This window comes from Gymnoscopelus braueri (assembly GCF_963280865.1).
Source record: "Gymnoscopelus braueri genome assembly, contig: SCAFFOLD_52, whole genome shotgun sequence".
In the NCBI taxonomy this organism is placed as follows: Eukaryota; Metazoa; Chordata; class Actinopteri; order Myctophiformes; family Myctophidae; genus Gymnoscopelus; species Gymnoscopelus braueri.
In genome coordinates, this window is record NW_027660801.1 from 110,263 (window position 1) to 130,579 (window position 20,317).

Sequence of the window (20,317 nt, forward strand, 5' to 3'; positions counted from 1 at the left end):
TCCATTTGGTGTCCTTTTGCAGCAGTGCATTCAGTGGGTGTAACACAGTTGAGAGATTTGGCAAGAAGCAATGGTAGTAGTTAATTAAACCTAGAAATTAGATCTTGTGAAGGCCCTGTCTGTCAATTTTGTGTCCACAGTACTCAATGGAGGCTTGGAAGAACTCACATTTCTTCTTATTAGCTCTCAGGCCATACTCCTCCAGCCTTGTTAGAACAGCCTCTAGGTTTGCCAAATGAGTGGTAGTATCTGGGCCAGTCACAATAATGTCATCTAGGTAACACTGAGTGCCTGGTATTCCTTGCAACACCTGGTCCATGACCCGCTGCCAAATCGCTGGGGCACTAGTAATGCCAAACACTAGTCTAATATACTGGTACAGGCCCGTATTTATGGTCAAATATTTCCGTGAAGACTCTTCCATTTCCATTTCTAGATAGGTCTGTGCAAGGTCAATCTTTGAGAAACGCTCACCGTGTGACAAAGATGCAAAAATATCATCTATACGTGGGAGTGGGTACTGCTCTGCATGTATTACAGGATTCAATGTCACTTTAAAATCCCCTCAAATCCTTACTTTGTCAGTTGTCTTTTTGCCCACAGGTACTATAGGCGTTGCCCACTCAGCCCAATCCACCTTGGATAATATTCCTTGGTCCACTAGTTGTTGGAGCTCGGCTTCCACTTTAGGGCGTAAGGCATATGGGACAGGACGAGCCTTGTGAAATTTTGGCGTTGCATTGTTCTCAAGCTCAATCCGTGCCTTGATGTGTTTTAGGGTACCGATGCCCTCTCTGAACACTTGAGCATGTTTATCCATTATCCGTGTCAGTTGCACGTCTGCACACAGATTTTTGTCCTTGGTGGCGATTTGCATGGCCTTTATATCATGCCAGTTCAGACGGATGTGCCTCAACCACTGTCGTCCGAATAAGGGCACGCCTCCATACTTCAGTACATACAACTCAAGGTTGCGGCTTTGGCCCTCTTATGTCACTTTCACCTTCAGTTTTCCCAGTGGAGTGATCCGCTCACCTGTGTATGTTTTCAGTCTCACACTGGTGTGTTTCAGTTTCAGTTTAGGGAAATGCTCCTTGTAGTCTTGTAAGGATATGATAGACAGTGCAGATCCAGTATCCAGTTCCATTTTGAATGGCACTCCATTAACTTTAGGTGTCAGCCATATGACTTCATTGTTATCATCTTCTGTGGAATATAAATCAAGACAGGACAAATTCTCTTCATTTGAATCCTCTGAGTCTGTCTCTGTTACTTCATGCACTTTTGGCTGCTCTTTCCTGTTCTCTTCCCTTGTCTATCACTGTACCTTGATTTACACATTTTCTGTATGTGTCCTATTTTGTTGCACTGCCTGCAGTCTTTATCCTTGAACCAACAATCTGCAGGGTCATGTGACTTTTTTCCACATCTGAAGCAGGGCTGTGTTTTCTCATTGCGTTGGTTTGTTTGGAACTTGTGCACTGATCTTGCTTCATTGTGTTTGCCTTGTAACTCACTTGCATCCTTTGTTGCCGTTTATATTGATATGGCTATTTCCAATGCACAAGCTAGTGTTAGTTTGTCTTCAGTCAGGAGACATTTCTGGATGCCTTCATTGTGCATCCCACACACAAATCTGTCTCTCAGAGCGTCCGATAGCCCCTCCCCAAACTGACAATGCTCTGTTAACCTACGGAGCTCTGCAATGTACTCCAATATGGTCTCAGACTGTCATTGATTCCTTGTGTGAAATCGAAAACGTTCTGCTATCAGCAATGGCGTCGGCGTTCAAATACTCATTATGCAAATTGCAGAATGTCCCATTTCACAAGTTTTCAAATGTATAAAAACCTTTTGAAAATAGCAGATCTACAAGCTCACAATGTGTCGCATGATCTTGCATCGCGACACGTTGTGAGCTTGTACATCTGCTATTTTCAAATGGCCAAATTGTATATAGGGCTGAAGTGGTTAATGTATGTTTTGTAATAATCTAAATCTACAAAGTAACTAGTAACTAAAGTTTTAAAAGAATTATAGTGGAGTAAAAGTACAATATTTGGATCTGAGATGTAGTGGAGTAGAATTAAAAGTATTGGAAATACTCAAGTGAAGTACAAATACCTCAAAATTGTACTTAAGTACAGTACTTACTTTACACCACTGGACACTAGTCGGTTCAATACTAGCCATGTTTCATGGCTAGTTCAATATAAAACCTTTCATGGCTGGTTTTACTCTACCTTCGTTCAGAGTTTAGTTCAATATAAAACCTTTCATGGCTGGTTTTACTCTAACTTCATTCATTCAATATAAAACCTTTCATGGCTGGTTTTACTCTAACTTCATTCATTCAATATAAAACCTTTCATGGCTGGTTTTACTCTACCTTCATTCATTCAATATAAAACCTTTCATGGCTGGTTTTACTCTACCTTCATTCATTCAATATAAAACCTTTCATGGCTGGTTTTACTCTACCTTCATTCATTCAATATAAAACCTTTCATGGCTGGTTTTACTCTACCTTCATTCAGAGTTTAGTTCAATATAAAACCTTTCATGGCTGGTTTTACTCTACCTTCATTCATTCAATATAAAACCTTTCATGGCTGGTTTTACTCTAACTTCATTCATTCAATATAAAACCTTTCATGGCTGGTTTTACTCTACCTTCATTCATTCAATATAAAACCTTTCAAGGCTGGTTTTACTCTACCTTTATTCTGAGTTTTAGGAAAAGGTGCTTCGGTATCACATTAGTTTGTCTGCTAATACTTTGGACATCTCTAGACAGCAGAAGCCAGTTGTGGAAGTCAAGAAAGTAATCCATTATCCATGCAAGTTTAACCTCAGCGAACTTGCAACATTCTGTTGCACGGGTGTCTGTTACTACAGAATATGCGTCGACATGTATAAATATTTTATATCTCAGTATAAAAAATCAAGACAACACTAGTAGTCGTAGGCTACTCTTAATAATTAAAAGTTTGATTTCCCAGTAGACTTGTATTTTTTTTACAGGTTCATTTATTCCCCCCCCCCCCCCCCCCCAAAGGCATTTGCCTAGCTTGCCTGTGCTTAAAAATGGCCGTGCCCATTGATTCACCGATCTGTCCATCAGCCCCCGCCCCGCCCCGCGCCCCTCCTCCTCCCCCAATGTGCAGCATTGAGAGCCCTGACTTCACAATATTTGGAGCGACGCCCACTGCACTCTGGTTGGTTGGGGAAATGAAACACTTCCTATGCCAGGAACGTCAACAGGCTGGTCCAGGCTCTTATTTTTGAGCAAAACGAGAAGGAAAATAAAAGCCTGGAGATGGAGGCTAGTGTCGCCCAAGCGGGCCATCTCAGCCAAAGTGTCACATAATAATGAAAATAGGCTATGATGCCTTAATGTCACTGCAGAGGCACAGACGCACCTCCAGTGTCCGCACGGTATTCATTTATAATAGCCTACTGTAGGCTACTGTATATTGATCACATGAACACCACACACCTAATACGTCTTACCATCTGATGAGGAAACTAGTGGATGAAAGCTGTGTCCAGGAGATCCATTCCCCATACCGACGTTGGACAGTGATATATGAATCCAAAATGAACTAATTTAATCAATAAGTAATCAATAAGCTCTAGTCCATAATCGGATAGCAGCGTTCCACTTGTAGCTATGCCCTGGATTTCAACATCATCTTTTTAACTCGGTCAAGGTGAGCAATGTTCAGTAGAAAAGGCTTATATAATCCTTTCCATGTTTATAGTTTATTATCTGGTGGTGGGGTTAACTGTAAACTTATTTAGTCTCATCAAGCTCACAACGCTTCGCGATGCGACGCGTTGTGAGCTTGTAGATCTACCATTTTTTTTTTTAAATCTTGAAATAAAATGTGGAATATTTGGAATATTTGTAAAGCATTCTAACAACAGAAATCTACTACGGGGCTCCAGCTGGCACAAAACATTTTCAGATGGGGGTTATTGGGACAAATTAGCCTACATTAATTTGGGGGTCCATGACATGTAAATATTTGAGAATCACCAGTTAAAATAATTGAACAATTGTGAAGCAAGCCCAAATAAGCAACTACACTTTAGAAACAAGCCCAAAAAACTGCACCCCGCAAATACCAATATTAACAAGCAACTTCACAGAAAAATAAGCCCAAATTCCCTTATAATAAGCGGACATGGCAACACTGTTCGGTACGGTGAAGTTGAAGTTGGATTTTCATTTCCTGTTGCCTTTTATGGTGTGAAAAGGGGAGTGGAACAATGCAAATGAACTTCTCGGGAACGCGCTTGACGTTTTACGACCAGCTGGCAGCCGTCATAATATACACCTGTTATCCGCACGTTTGAGGCATCTACACCCCTTTGTGAATTGCAAGTCAGTTTGTGCTTAAATTAAGTTCGTAAAGGAGGTCGTATTTTCAGTAAGCACAAACTGACTTGCAATTCTCAAAGGGGTTTGTATATCCCTGAGACGTGCGTATGACCAGGTGTAGGACATGATTAATCTGGAAGGCTGCATCCAACAGCATCCAACTTCAACGTCACCGCGCTGAACAGTGTTGCCATGTCCGCTTATTATAAGCAGATTTGGGCGTATTTTTCTGTAAAGTTGGTTGTAAATATTGGTAGCTGTGGGGTGCAGTTTTTTGGGCTTGTTTCTAAAGTGTAGTTCATTATTTGGGCTTGCTTCACAATTGTTCAATTATTTTAACCGGTGGTTCTCAAATATTTTTATGTCATGGACCCCTAAGTTAATATGTAGGCTAATTTATCCCTATAACCCCCATCTGAAAATGTTTTGTGCCAGCTGGAGCCCCTAACCAGATTTGTGTTGATAGAATGTTTAAAAAATCTTCCAAATATTCCACATTTTATTTCAATTTGTTTTGAAAATAGCAGATCTACAAGCTCACAACGCATCGCATCACAAAGCGCTGTGAGCTTGTAGATTGATTGTAGATCGGCTATCTCCAATGTATACAGTATATCATTTCAATGTATACAGTATATATAGGTTTACAGTTCTCATATGGCATATGGTTTACAGTTCTTTTGGGCTTATTTTCATAGACCTGGTTGCTTATTTCTCTCACAAAATCTGGCAACCGGTGCTGCAGGAGCTAACTTCTCGTCCAAACTTACAGCTGTCGGCCGCATTGCCTTGACACTGACAGACAACTTGAACATCATTCTGATCTGTCTGGAAGCGAGTCCCACTATTGCTCGATGGATCAGCTGAACGTAATGTGTAATGTTTACAAGGTTTAATCCCGCCAGCAAACAATAGACTAATAACCTGGAAAGGATATTTTATAAGCCTTTTCTACTGAACTTTGCTCACGTTTACCGAGGTAAAAAGATGATGTTGAAATCCAGGGCATACAAGTGGAACGCTGCTATCCGATTATGGACCAGAGCTTATTGATTACTTATTGATTAAATTAGTTAATTTTGGATTAATATATCACTGTTCTACGTCGGAATGGGGAATGGATCTTCTGGACACAGCTTTCATAAACTAGTTTTCTCATCATATGGTAAGATGTATTAGGCTATTGTGTGTGGTGTTCATGTGATCAATATACAGTAGCCTAGCCTACAGTATTATGAATTAATACCCGCGGAGCGAAAACTGGAGGTGCGTCTGTGCCTCTGCAGTGACATTATGGCATCATAGCCAATTTTCATTATTACGTGACACTTTAGCTGAGAGGGCCCGCTTGGCCGACACTGGCAAACAGGCGGAGGGACCTAATAATTCAGATCTAAATGCAACTGATAGCCTAGGAAAATAAATACAAAGCGGTGGAATCTACATCATGTCTATATTATGCATACGCTACAAGCAATACATCGTTTTTTTATTTATATATTTTTTGATATATATGTGTTGACAAAAGTTGGCCACATATGTATTTTATTTGAGGTTTGAACACTGTTGTAATTGATTTTGGCATGAAGAATAAAGCATTCTAAAGACATACGCACATTTCAGCCCTGGTAAGACAGCCTCGGGGCTGACTTGAGAACGTGCGCACCTCACGCTCAAAACACAGACCAAATAACATTAATGAATCTGACTGCAGGTGTAGGGTTTGTCTTAGATGCCGGTAAGTACAAAATATGGTTGTAAATCGCTTAGTGAATCGGGGCCATTGTTCTTTAGATCTAATACTTTTGTTACTGTTATGCCTCTTTACATATTCACATGCATTAAATTAAGAGTTCAAATAGCCATAAGAGAAATATGAATGTATCACCTCTGTATAATTCATTATTAAACTTTGATAATTGTATAATACCCTGCTTTACTTTATTTATTTATTGTACTGTTACTACAATGTTAAACAACGTAAATCAAAATATTAGACGTTTCAGATGATAAAAACAATAAACAGTCTTTCATTTCATTAAGTGTGAGTGGAGGACCAACATCTCATGATATAAGGTGTATTGATATTAAAGTAGTTCCATGTGTTGTGTGCAGTGTTGGGCCACGTAGTGCCTAAATTCTGATGTGAGGGCCATGTAACAGCCTGAACTCTAGATGTTAGGGCCATATATCAGCCTGAACTCTAGATGTGAGGGCCACGTAGCGACCTGAACTCTAGATGTGAGGAACACGTTGCAGCCTGAACTCTAGATGTTAGGGCCACATAGCAGCCTGAACTCTAGATATGAGGGCCACGTAGCGACCTGAACTCTAGATGTGAGGAACACGTTGCAGCCTGAACTCTAGATGTGAGGGCCACGTAGCAGCTTGAACTCTAGATGTGAGGGCTACGTAGCAGCCTGAACTCTAGATGTCAGGGCTACGTAGCAGCCTGAACTCTAGATGTGAGGGCCACGTAGCGGCCTCAACTCTAGATGTGAGGGCCATTGCTATTTTTGTCTAGTGTTCCCCTTAGAATATGGATGCTGGGGTTCAAGTGGTTTATTGAATACATCTATTCATAGTGTCATCTCACCTTCAGCTGTAGAGACTTTTGTACTTGACGTTGAACTTGGTAGGTCGGCGTTTGTAGCTTCTTGCTGGTCTGATGTTACAACTATTGTGCCAGAAAAGACAACAGACATAAGAAACCTGCTTATTACCTCCCAGTAATTATCCTGACATTATATTGATATTATTTGTGTTTTAGCAATTTACAGTAGCAGGTAAGATAACCAGGCACTCAAATGAGTAAAAAGTCTGAAACAAACTATATTATCTCTAGGTGCTCAGGGCTTAAATTGTGCTGGAGCTCGACTCCAGAACCTGCCTGCTGCGCTCCGGGAAATCTAGGAGGTGTTCTCACACCTCACGCAGTGACCTGAACTCTAGATGTGAGGGCCACGTAGCAACCTGAACTCTAGATGTGAGGGTCGCGTAGCAACCTGAACTCTAGATGTGAGGGCCACGTAGTGACCTGGACTCTAGATGTGAGGGCCAGATAGTGAACTGAACTCTAGATGTGAGGGCCACGTAGCGACCTGAACTCTACATGTGAGGGCAACGTAGTGACCTGAACTCTAGATGTGAGGGCCAGATAGTGAACTGAACTCTAGATGTGAGGGCCATGTAGCAACCTGAACTCTACATGTGAGGGCCACGTAGTGACCTGGACTCTATATGTGAGGGCCAGATAGTGAACTGAACTCTAGATGTAAGGGCCACGTAGCAACCTGAACTCTAGATATGAGGGCCACGTAGCAGCTCAAACACTAGATGTGAGGAGCACGTAGCAGCCTGAATTCTAGATGTGAGGGCCACGTAACGTTCTGAACTCTAGATGTTAGGAACACATATCAGCCTGAACTCTAGGTGTTTGGACCATCTAGAAGCTTGAACTCTAGATGTGAGAGCCACGTAGTGACTTTATCTCTGTTGCGCTCCGGGAAATCTAGGAGGTGCTTAATTTGTGCCGGAGCTCGACTCCAGAACCTGCATGCTGCGCTCCAGGAAATCTAGAAGGTGTTCTCTCACCCTAACGTAACATCCTACTCTAGATGTTAGGGCCATATATCAGCCTGAACTCTAGATGTGAGGGCCACGTAGCAGCCTGAACTCTAGATGTGAGGGCCACGTAGCGACCTGAACTCTAGATGTGAGGGCCACGTAGCAGCCTGAACTCTAGATGTGAGGGCCACATAGCGACCTGAACTCTAGATGTGAGGGCCACGTAGCAGCCTGAACTCTAGATGTGAGGGCCACATAGCGACCTGAACTCTATATGTGAGGACCATGTAACAGCCTGAACTCTAGATGTGAGGGCCATGTAACAGCCTGAACTCTAGATGTGAGGGCCGTGTAGTAACCTGAACTCGAGATATGAGGGCCACGTAGCGACCTGAACTCTAGATGTGAGGAACAGGTTTCAGCCTGAACTCTAGATATGAGGGCCACGCAGCAGCTTGAACTCTAGATGTGAGGGCCACTCAGCAGCTTGAACTCTATATGAGGGCCACGTAGTGACCTGAACTCTAGATGTGAGGGCTACGTAAAGGAATGAACTCTAGATGTGAGGGCCACGTAGCGACCTGAACTCTAGATGTGAGGGCCGTGTAGCAGCCTGAACTCTAGATGTGAGGGCCACGTAGCAGCTTGAACTCTAGATTTGAGGGCCACGTAGCAGCCTGAACTCTAGATGTGAGGGCCACCTAGCTACCTGAACTCTAGATGTGAGGGCCGCTGCTATTTTTGGCTAATGTTCCCCTAGAAAATGGATTCTGGGGTTCAAGTGGTTTATTGAATACATCTATACATAGTGTCATCTCACCTTCAGCTGTAGAGACTCTTGTACTTGTTGACGTTGAACTTGGTGGGTCAGCGTCTGTAGCTTCATGCTGGTCTGATGTTACAACTATTGTGTAAGAAAAGAAAACAGACATAAGAAACCTGCTATTACCTCCCAGTAATTATCCTGACATTAGATTGATATTATTTGAGTTTTAGCAATTTACAGTAGCAGGAAAGATGACCAGGCACTCAAATGAGTAAAACGTCTGAAACAAACTATAATAACGTCTGGGTGCTCAGGGCTTCATTTGTGCCGGAGCTCGACTCCATAACCTGCGTGCTGCGGTCCGAGTAAATCTAGAAGGTGTTCTCACACCTCACATAGTGACCTGAACTATAGATTTGAGGGCCAAGTAGTGACCTGAACTCTAGATGTGAGGGCCACGTAGTGACCTGAACTCTAGATGTGAGGGCCACGTAGTGACCTGAACTCTAGATGTGAGGGCCACGTAGTGACCTGAACTCTAGATGTGAGGGCCACGTAGTGACCTGAACTCTAGATGTGAGGGCCACGTAGCATGTCTTATAGACATCAAGAGTTGGATGACCCGTAATTACCTACTCCTCAACTCGGACAAAACTGAAGTTATTGTACTTGGCCCTAAGCACCTCAGAGATAAACTAGCCGATAAGAATTTTAACCTAGATGGTATTACCTTGACCTCCAGGGCCACTGTAAAGAATCTGGGAGTCACGTTTGACCAAGATATGTCCTTTCAGTCCCACATAATTTTTTTTTCAAGAAATGCCTTTTTTCACCTGCGTAATATTGCAAAAGTTAGGCACATTCTGTCCCAAAATGATGCAGAAAAACTTGTCCACGCATTTGTTACCTCTAGGCTGGACTATTGCAACGCTTTATTATCAGGCTGCCCAAGTAAGTCCCTAAAAAGCCTGCAGCTAGTCCAAAATGCCGCTGCGCGCATACTGACAGGAACCAGAAGAAGAGATCATATCACTCCTTCATTGGCCTCGTTGCACTGGCTCCCGGTTAAATACAGAATAGAGTTTAAAGTTCTCCTCCTCACATACAAGGCTCTCAATGGACAGGCACCAGTATATCTCAAAGAACTCATCGAGCCCTATAAACCAGCCAGAACACCATTGCGTCCACAGTATGAAAAAATGCTTACAGCTCCAAGAAACCCCAAAAAAATTAGAACAGGAGGTAGAGCATTTAAGTTTCAGGCACCTCAGCTGTGGAACCTTCTCCCAGTTTCAGTCCGTGAAGCTGACACACTCTGTAAATTTAAGACTAGACTAAAAACCTTTCTCTATGATAAAGCCTATAGCCAAATTGTATAGACTCAGTCACCCTATAGTCATCCTCTAATAATAACTCAAAGAACCCGCCTCCCCCCTCATGTCAAAGCAAGTTCCAGCAGCCATAACAGAAATATGAATGTCACCTCTGTCTAATTCATTATTAAACTATGATAATAATGGTTTACCCAACAACGTACATCAAAATATTAGACATTTCAGATTATAAAAACAATAAACAGTCTTTCATTTCATTAAGTGTGAGTGGAGGACCAACATCTCATGATATAAGGTGTATTGATATTAAAGTAGTTCCATTTGTATACACTGTGTGCAGTGTTGGGCAATATTACTCTATTAGATAAGTAATATATACTAATTACTTATCATTCCTTCTAAAAAGCAATAATGATAAATGGACTGCATTTATAAAGTGCTTTTCTCCAAAGCACTTTACAATACAATGTACTTCACATTCACTTATTCACACACACATTCAGACATACATTCAGACATTCACACACATGCACACACACACACACACACACACACACACACACACACACACACACACACACAAGCACACACACACACACACACACACACACACACACACACACACACACACACACACACACACACACATACACACATACATACATACATACATACATACATACATACATACATACATACACATACACACACGCATACATTCGGATTCCAAGACGGCCGCTCTACCTCCTGAGCCACTGCCGCTCACAATAATAAAAGAGCCACGCACAGAGGAACACAGACCTGCATGTACTGTATGCGTCATAACTTTGCGTGATGGCACATGCTTAAAAAGAACAGATCTACAAGCTAATATCCTGTACCATCGCACAGTGTTGATAGCTTCAAAATCAGTTTCTTTCTCTATTTTTTCTCTCTGTGACAACCTTCTACTCTGATGATTCTACTCTGCTCCACAGATCTGCAGCTGACTGCTGGACACAGACAGACACACCGCAGCACCGGCTCATAGACAATGATTCAGAGAAGAGAGAACACTTTTATCTCGATCAGAAACAAAACAAATCACATTTAGTCCGTGAGCCAGGACCCCAAAAATGGGGTCATCACTACCATCTGGGGGGAATAATTCTCATAGTGATTTTTGGGTAGGTATACACCCCTAGAGCTAGGAAAAATGTGATAGCCTTGCATCGGTGGTAGCTATCTGTGTGTTATCACTCCTTTTATAACCACAAGCCAAAACACAGTTTTCAAAATCCGAATGAAGCATTCTACTTCAAACTGATGGTTCTCTCTTATTATTGACCCTCTCTCTCTGAAAAATGGTTGGGATAAAGCTCAGACTATATATTGTCCAGAAAGGTTGTTAAAATTTGCATATCTAGAATATTTTTCTATTATAGGCAGTGACAACATAGTGACTATATGTGACATAAGATGTACTTTGGTTTTAATGAAAGATGGAACACAAAGGGTTCCTTTGTAAATTACCTATAGATTTAAAACCATGTTAACATACATAGATTCTAAGGAAATGTATTATGAAATTCAATAAACAGAATATAGTTTTTCACTTTTAATCCGCTTGTCTTAGAATACCTCTGTTTAATACCTCTTTTTTAGGGTTTTCATATGTAGAATCCATTCCTGATGTTATTTTTTTAATATCAGGTCAATCATGTCAAAGGTCAGGTCAAGGTTAAAATTGACCTCTGGGAGAACAACAAATGGAAACAACTTGATGAACATTCATGGTTCACTATTCATGATTTTGTTTTGTGAAAAGTGTCATTAACATGTCACAAGAACTGGTATTCATAATAACATGAATGTAAAATGATATAATCTAATGTCAAATATGTATCTTTTGCAACTACATCTGTATTCTCCAACCCACATCCTGTTCTACCTCATCCTTACAAGTATCCTCCTTATTAACATCACTCCTCATCTGTAGCTTGAACATATCATCAGTAACCATCTTCACCAGAGCAGTTACAGTACATCAGTGATGTACTTCTCACTCTCTGTGCCCTAAATTGATATTGCACCATGTCACATAGCTCTGACGGTGGGGTCACCCTTAGCAATGACAGAAACAAGAATATCCTAGATCTCCTATCCACATTTTGTGACATCAAACGACTTGTCAGGTGGGGCTTGGTGGTATGCCACTTTCCACAACATCACTTGTAAATAAATGAGCCCACATGTGGTGCAACAGGTTGGTCGGTGTTGGAGGAAGGGCCATTGACTTGTGGCACCCACCTCACCCAGCACATCAGGGTAGCAAAGTGTAGTGTGCTCTGATCTTGCCTTTGTCATACATATAAGACTGTCCCATCCCAATGCTCCATCTATACTTTACACTGTAGGTCCACCTGATACACCCCAATACACAGCATACAACAGGACAAGAACATCAGTGTAATCACTGAGCATGTGTATCACACCCTTTCCAGAGATGGCTGCATCAGGGATATAGGAACTCATGGTGATGTCTGCCTCATCATGACTAAATGCAGTATCTATCGTCAGCACTGAAGGTGTACAACATGCTCAACGGCTTCTGCTTAATGTTCTTACTCTTCATGATGACATCTCATGTGGGTAAAGGACATTACTATTCACAACAGCATGGGGGCAAATTAGCCAAGGATGGGATTGAAGAGATGATCTTTCTGTGTGTGAGGAATCCTACACCCCAATATTTTATGACCAAGACACACCAGTGCTTCAACTCTCCCTCTGTTTCTGCACATTTTGGGGAAGGCTTCAGTCCACTCCACTCACATGCATCATGACAGCATCTTTCCTGATCGTTATGGCAGTCTGCTCCCCAGACTGGTCAGCAGAGACAGTGATCCAGAATCCATCATGGTGCCGACAGACAAGGTCTAGCTTAGCCTCTATGCTATGGCATGGAGCACATGCATCTTCAGCAGGCACTGGGTTAGAAATCAAGCACACTGCACATGGCCAGCATGGAAGAAGTGCTTCAGTCATGTGCTTCATGAAAGAAAAGGTGAAGTTAATGCCAATGTGTCTCCCTGCGCATTCAAACTGGTGGATGTGAAGTGTAGGAAGAAGTTGTCTACCCACTGTCAGCCAGTAGGATGGAGATGTGCAGTGTCCAGGTAGGCTACTGCTGTATCTGTTCAAATGTCTTTGGCCAAGTTGATAGAAACCACTTCAGAGTGCTGCTGATACACTCAGGACTGACCACTGAACTTGCCTGTCATGTTCTGCAACCACATGCATTTCCACTTCCAGTGCTGAACCTTGCATCAGTTTTGCAATGCAGCTGAAGAATGACTGTATAACATGCATCCCACCGGGATGCACATTTACATTATAGAGCTTATATACCTGCAAGGTGTCAACAAACGGCTCCATGTCAATTGTGACGTGAATAGGGCCTGCTGTACATGTCAACCAGTGACCATATCTGCTGCCTGCTTGGACACCTGGTTGGACGATAAGGTACGAGAGAGACCTTGACCTGACCTTTAGCACATAGGCCAAAGACTGACCAGCAAGTCAAAATATAACATTAGAAATAGATTCTACACCTATGAATGCCCCCCCCCCCCAGGTCCCCATATGAATCACGTTCACGAAGTTCACAGATTCCCTCACACAACTGCAATATTTTGTTGTTTTTAACATAATTTAGTACAATGGAACATCACCATGGGATGGACACCATCTTTGATTTGGCAATAAAAAATTAACTGATGGTAATTTCACTGATTCAGCCATATTTCTTGAACCCTAAGACCTAGTTTTAGACACCAAAACCACCTTTCTAGGTTGAACAATATCATAAAGCCATTTAAGCTCCTGGCAGTCATTTTGGACGCCATCTTGAAAATGATGGCTTTACGAGAAATATAATTTCCTAGATTTTTTTGTATATTCTTAAGCATGCCTAGACGTACCAGAACCAATTGAAAAACCTTTTGTATATATTTTTTGGGGGGGTTAATAGTATGTTTTCATATATTGACCCATGTAATTGTCGCCTAGTGTTATAACATAAAATGCATGATAGCACCCATAAAGCTACCATTGGTGCAAGGCTATCACATATTTTCTAACTCTAGACATGCATACCTTGACAAAAATCACTATGAGCATTATTCCCCTCAGATGGTAGTGACCAACCCCCCTGGCTCACGGACTAATTCATTTTAACGAGTAAAGCAGCGTTACTTGGATCAGTAATGTTTAATAATATAACTGTTTTAGCTGCTGTAATAAGTTGCAGTACTTGTTACTGGGTAAAGTAATAATATGAATGGTAATATATTACTAAGTTACATGTTATTGCCCAACACTGGCTGTGTGTTTCTACAGACTACAGGTAAATAGTGTAAACAGACCAGACAGTTGAATCAGTTTATTGAACACATTATTCACCTTCAGTTGTAGAGACTCCCCTCGTTGTAGAAGTTGTTGGTGGGTCAGCGTCTGTAGCTTCATGCTGCTCTGATGTTACAACTATTGTGTCAGAAAAGACAACAGACTTGTATAAAAACCTGCTGTTACCTGTCAGTAATTATATTAAATTACATTGATTATGTTTGTGTTTTAGTAATGTTATTGACTGTTGTCTACAGACAGTTAATCTGCAGCAGGAAAGACAACCAGGTGCTCAAGTGTGTGTGTGTGTGTGTGTGTGTGTGTGTGTGTGTGTGTGTGTGTGTGTGTGTGTGTGTGTGTGTGTGTGTGTGTGTGTGTGTGTGTGTGTGTGTGTGTGTGTGTGTGTGTGTGTGTGTGTGTGTGTGTGTGTGTGTGTGGGGGTGGGTGGGTGGGTGGGTGATGGATATTAATGAATTGCATCTGCTGTTCATATCCAATTACAACATAGGAGTGTTTCAGTAGGTTTATCTTTTAAACCTACTGTTTGCAGCCTCTCTTCACCTACCTTGGGATGTGTCTGGAAACCTTTCCACTAGATCATTCCTGTGGATGTTCTTCAGAACATTCACCACGATCCTCTGAGCTGCATCACTGGAGTAGCGCCTCACCATCAGATGAGCGATGGTCCTCTTGCCCTCCTCCTTCGGGGGTCTCTTTGGGATTGGAGCTTGGCCTTCAAGGACATCAGGGTGCCGCAAATGTAACTTGAACGTCTCGAACTCCAAGTCTCCCAGCTCATCCAGAGTTTTCAAGATGTGTTTCTCAAGTGGCTCAATGGTTGAGTCCTGGTACAAACAGAGGATGATAACATCTCAGCTTCATTCTCTTCATGTGTTGGTTATGAAGAGACTGAACACAAGCTTAACCATACTTTATATATATTAGTGAATACACATTAATGTACAATTACACATGCAATGTTTCTAAAACATAGTAGGATTAATTATTTACATATAAGCACAAGTAGGTCAGTGAAAGCAGTATTAGGGACCTTGTCCACAGAGAATGAAGAAAATCTATGTTTACATTGTTTCAGTGAAGCTATTTGTGCTAATATCAAAAATTAAAAGCACAAATACACAATAATGCACAATAAAAAAAAGAAAAAAATCACACCCAGTGTGAAGTGAGTGGTGCCTTTGATGAGTTAATTTCATTAAGCTATTGATTGATTGAATATTTTATTAGGCAAAAAAAAATGTAAAACAGCACAGTTACATTTAAAATACTTTGTCTAACAGGTCCGTTCATAAAAGTCCTTGCGGACTTGTTTCCAATGAGGGCCTTGGTATTTAATTCATAGGCATATATAGTGGCACCACAGTTCAAATATCATTACAAAATAAACAGCAAACAAAATAAAAAAAATAACACTATGTACAACAAAAAAAAAAAAACAGGGGGAAAAAAAAATATGTACAAGAACAGGGGGGGAGGGTCTGCTGTCTAACGGGAAAATGGTACTACCTCCTCCTTTGGCCTCTTGAAAGGTGATTTTTTTAAGGCTCTTTTAAATGAGCCCAGCAAACTGCATTTTTTGAGGGATGGAGTTAGACTATTCCAATCCTGGGTGGCAGTGCTGTAGAAGGAGAATTTGCCCATGTTTGTTTTATGGGTGGGTGGTACCAAATTTGTGTTAACGCTCCCTCTGGTATTGTGACTGTGGGTGTCGCTAACCTTTTGGAGGTATTTACTCAGATATGCGGGAATCGGGGGCATATCGGGCAAATTTGCATTTACAATTTTGAAGGCCAGTCCAATTTTAAGTTGTTTAACCCTGTCTTCCACCCTGAGCCAGCCTAGGCTGGCAAAATGGGTGGGAGAAAGGTGGGTCATGGGCCCCAATCCGAGGAGTAGCCGAATCAGTTTGTTTTGGGAGGTTTGAAGCTTAGTCTTCAGTGACACTGAGGTGTTGGAGTACCAGGAGGTGCAAGCATAGTCAAAAAGTGGTTGAATCAGGGCCCCAGAGAGGGTCCTGAGGGCCTGAGGGTTGACAAAAGAGGAAACTCTGCCCATAAATTTGGTTCTCTGGTTAACTCTTTTGACCACCTTTGTAGCCATGCTTTCACCTGTCAGGTATTTGTCAAGAACACAACCCAAATAGGTAATCTCTTCTTTGCTAGAGATAATTGTGTCGACTTTGACCTTGAAATCATTTACATCCATCTGTCTGAGGGAATGTTTGGTCCCAAAGAGAATGGATTCAGTTTTCCCAAGGTGTAGTGACAGTTTGTTATCGGTAAGCCAAGTACGGATTTTTGAGAGTTCGGAGCTGAGCGCCTCCTCAACTTGCAACTTGTCCTCTTCCAAGATCAGGAGTGCCGAGTCATCAGCGAACAGGAACAATTTGCAGTTACAGGCAGCACTCATGTCGTTAATGTATAGAAGAAACAGTAACGGCCCTAGAATGCTGCCCTGAGGAACCCCACAGCTCACCGGGAGGGATGAGGACATGGTTCCGTTGATGTCAACCACTTGTTCTTTTCCCTCCAGGTAAGATCTCATCCAGTTTAGTGATGTGCAGTCAAAACCAAAACTATATGAACTAGAGGAACAATGTTAAATCCCTCTCCATTCATTTCATTAAGCTAATTACAACCTTTCCCTATTGGCCGTCTAAGAGCACCTACTAAGTTTGGGAAGTTTAGCTTGCTGGGAACTGGAGTTATGGCTGTTTAAAGACCAGCCAATAGGAACACAGAGGGGGGTGTGTGTGTGTGTGTGTGTGTGTGTGTGTGTGTGTGTGTGTGTGTGTGTGTGTGTGTGTGTGTGTGTGTGTGTGTGTGTGTGTGTGTGTGTGTGTGTGTGTGTGTGTGTGTGTGTGTGTGTGTGTGTGTGTGTGTGTGTGTGTATGTGTGTAAGAGAGAGTGAGAGAACTGGTCATGATATGGAAAGTGCTCCTCAGCTCAAAAGGCGTTCTCTGTGGACAAGCCCCTCAGAGTTTAAGTACTGTTACTATATGAATGTAAAACGTTGCATTAAATGGGACATGCACAACAACTGAGGCGTGGCTGTGCAAATGCATTTAATGCAATGCATATAAATTAAAACCTCAGATACAATAGAGCATCCTATTAAGGACTAGCCTCGGAAACCCAGGCTTTTTTTTTTGTTACAAAAGAAAAAAAGCCTGGGGGAGCGATGCAAGAACGATGGTCTTGGACCTTGTTATCTCCTAACCAATCAGAGTGCAGAGGGGCGTCGCTCTAAATTTGGTGACGTCAGCGTGCTCCGTGCACAGGCCGAGGGGGGGAGGGGAGGGGAGGCGGGGACATAGATTGGTGAAGCAATAGGAAGCCACGCACAAATCCAGGCGGCTGTGTTTGGGTCCGCCCTTCAAGACCATGGATTGAGCTCGTAGCCTCAGGCTAATTAAGGACTGGCATACATACATACATACAAGAGCTACCTTGTATATATGCTGCCAGTAGGCTACAGAGCTACCTTGTATGCATGCTGCCAGTAGCTACATAGCTACCTTGTATGAATGATGCCAGTAGACTACAGAGCTACCTTAAATGCATGCTGCCAGTAGCTACATAGCTACCTTGTATGCATGATGCCAGTAGGCTACAGAGATACCTTGTATGCATGCTGCCAGCAGCTACATAGCTACCTTGTAAGCATGATGCCAGCAGGCTACAGAAATACCTTGTATGCACGCTGCCAGTAGGCTACATAGCTACCTTGTATGTATGCTGCCATTAGAATACCGAGCTACCTTGTATGTATGCTGCCAGTAGGCTACAGAGCTACCTTTTATGTATGCTGCCAGTAGCTACAGAGATACCTTGTATGTATGCTGCCAGTAGCTACAGAGCTACCTTGTTTGTATGCTGCCAGTAGTCAAAGAGATACCTTGTATGCATGATGCCAGTAGCTACAGAGATACCTTGTATGCATGCTGGCAGTAGCTACATATATAGTAGCTAGAAAGCTACTATATATGTATGCTGCCAATAGATACAGAGCTAACTTATATGTATGCTGCCAGTAGCTACAGAAATACCTTGTATGCATGCTGCCAGTAGGCTACAAAGCTACCTTGTATGCAAGCTGCCAGTAAGCTACAAAGCTACCTTGTATGTATGCTGCCAGTAGGCTACAGAGTTACCTTGTAAGCATGCTGCCAGTAGGCTACAGAGCTACCTTGTATGCATGCTGCCAGTAGGCTACAGAGCTACCTTGTATGCATGCTGCCATTAGGCTACATAGCTACCTTGTATGTATGCTGCAAAGAGATACCTTTTTTTTGTATGCTGCCAGTATCTACAGAGCAAAATTTTATGTATGCTGCCAGTAGCTAAAAGCTACCTTGTATGTATGATGCCAGTAGCTAAAAGCTACCTTGTATATGTGCTGCCAGTAGCTAAAAGCTACCTTGTATGTATGCTGCCAGTAGCTACAGAGATACCTTGTATGCATGCTGGCAGTAGCTAGAAAGCTACCATATATGTATGCTGTCAGTAGCTAAAGAGATACCTTGTATGCTTGCTGGCAGTAGCTAGAGAGCTACCTTATATGCATGTGTTCAGTAGCTACAGAGCTACCTTGTATGCATGCTGCCAGCAGGCTACAGAGCTACCTTGTATCCATGCTACCAGTAGCTAAAGAGCTAATTTGTTTGTATGCAGCCAGTAGGCTACAGAGCTACCTTTTATGCATGCTGCCAGTAGCTACAGAGCTACTTTGTATGTATGCTGCCAGTAGGCTACAGAGCTACCTTGTATGCATGTTGCCAGTAGGCTACAGAGCTACCTTGTATGCATGTTGCCAGTAGGCTACATAGCTACCTTGTATGCATGCTGCCAGTAGGCTACAGAGCTACCTTGAATGCATGCTGTCAGTAGGCTACAAAGCTACCTTGTATGTATGCTGCCAGTAGCTAAAAGCTACCTTGTATGTATGCTGCCAGTAGCTACAGAGATACCTTGTATGCATGCTGGCAGTAGCTAGAAAGCTACCATATATGTATGCTGTCAGTAGCTACAGAGATACCTTGTATGCTTGCTGGCAGTAGCTAGAGAGCTACCTTATATTTATGCTGCAAGTAGCTACAGAGATACCCCTTTTGTATGCTGCCAGTAGCTAGAGAGCTACCTTATATTTATGCTGCAAGTAGCTACAGAGATACCCCTTTTGTATGCTGCCAGTAGCTAGAGATACCTTGTATATATGCTGCCAGTAGCTAAAAGCTACCTTGTATGTATGTTGCAAGTAGCTACAGAGATACCTTGTATGCATGCTGCCAGTAGCTAAAAGCTACCTTGTATGTATGCTGCCAGTTGCAACAGAGCTACCTTATGTGTATGCTGCCAGTAGACTACAGAGCTACCTTGTATGCATGCTGCCAGTATGCTACAAAGCTACCTTGTATGTATGCTGCCAGTAGGCTACAGAGCTACCTTGTATGTATTCTGCCAGTAGGTTACAACGCTACCTTGTATGTATGCTGCCAGTAGGTTACAAAGCTACCTTGTATGTATGCTGCCAGTAGCTACAGAGCTACCTTGTATGCATGCTGCCAGTAGGCTACAAAGCTACCTTGTATGTATGCTGCCAGTAAGCTAGAGAGCTACCTTATATGCATGTGTTCAGTAGCTACAGAGCTACCTTGTATGCATGCTGCCAGCAGGCTACAGAGCTACCTTGTATCCATGCTACCAGTAGCTAAAGAGCTAATTTGTATGTATGCAGCCAGTAGGCTACAGAGCTACCTTTTATGCATGCTGCCAGTAGCTACAGAGCTACTTTGTTTGTATGCTGCCAGTAGGCTACAGAGCTACCTTGTATGCATGTTGCCAGTAGGCTACAGAG

General features: G+C 42.4%; 1 protein-coding gene across 1 annotated transcript in view; it reads right to left on the reverse strand.

Annotated features, from left to right (window-relative positions):
• Positions 1 to 20,317, reverse strand: part of LOC308081170 (protein NLRC3-like) — a gene marked incomplete at its 3' end in the record, with an annotated part of 69,780 nt that overhangs the window by 36,550 nt on the left and 12,913 nt on the right. Inside the window, exons 2-4 of the mRNA XM_080457563.1 lie at positions 15,006 to 15,285; positions 14,498 to 14,578; positions 8,775 to 8,858 (exon numbers count right to left, since the gene is read on the reverse strand). Coding sequence (XP_080313689.1) covers positions 8,775 to 8,858; positions 14,498 to 14,578; positions 15,006 to 15,285 — 445 coding nt within the window. The remainder of the gene's footprint in view (positions 1 to 8,774; positions 8,859 to 14,497; positions 14,579 to 15,005; positions 15,286 to 20,317) is intronic.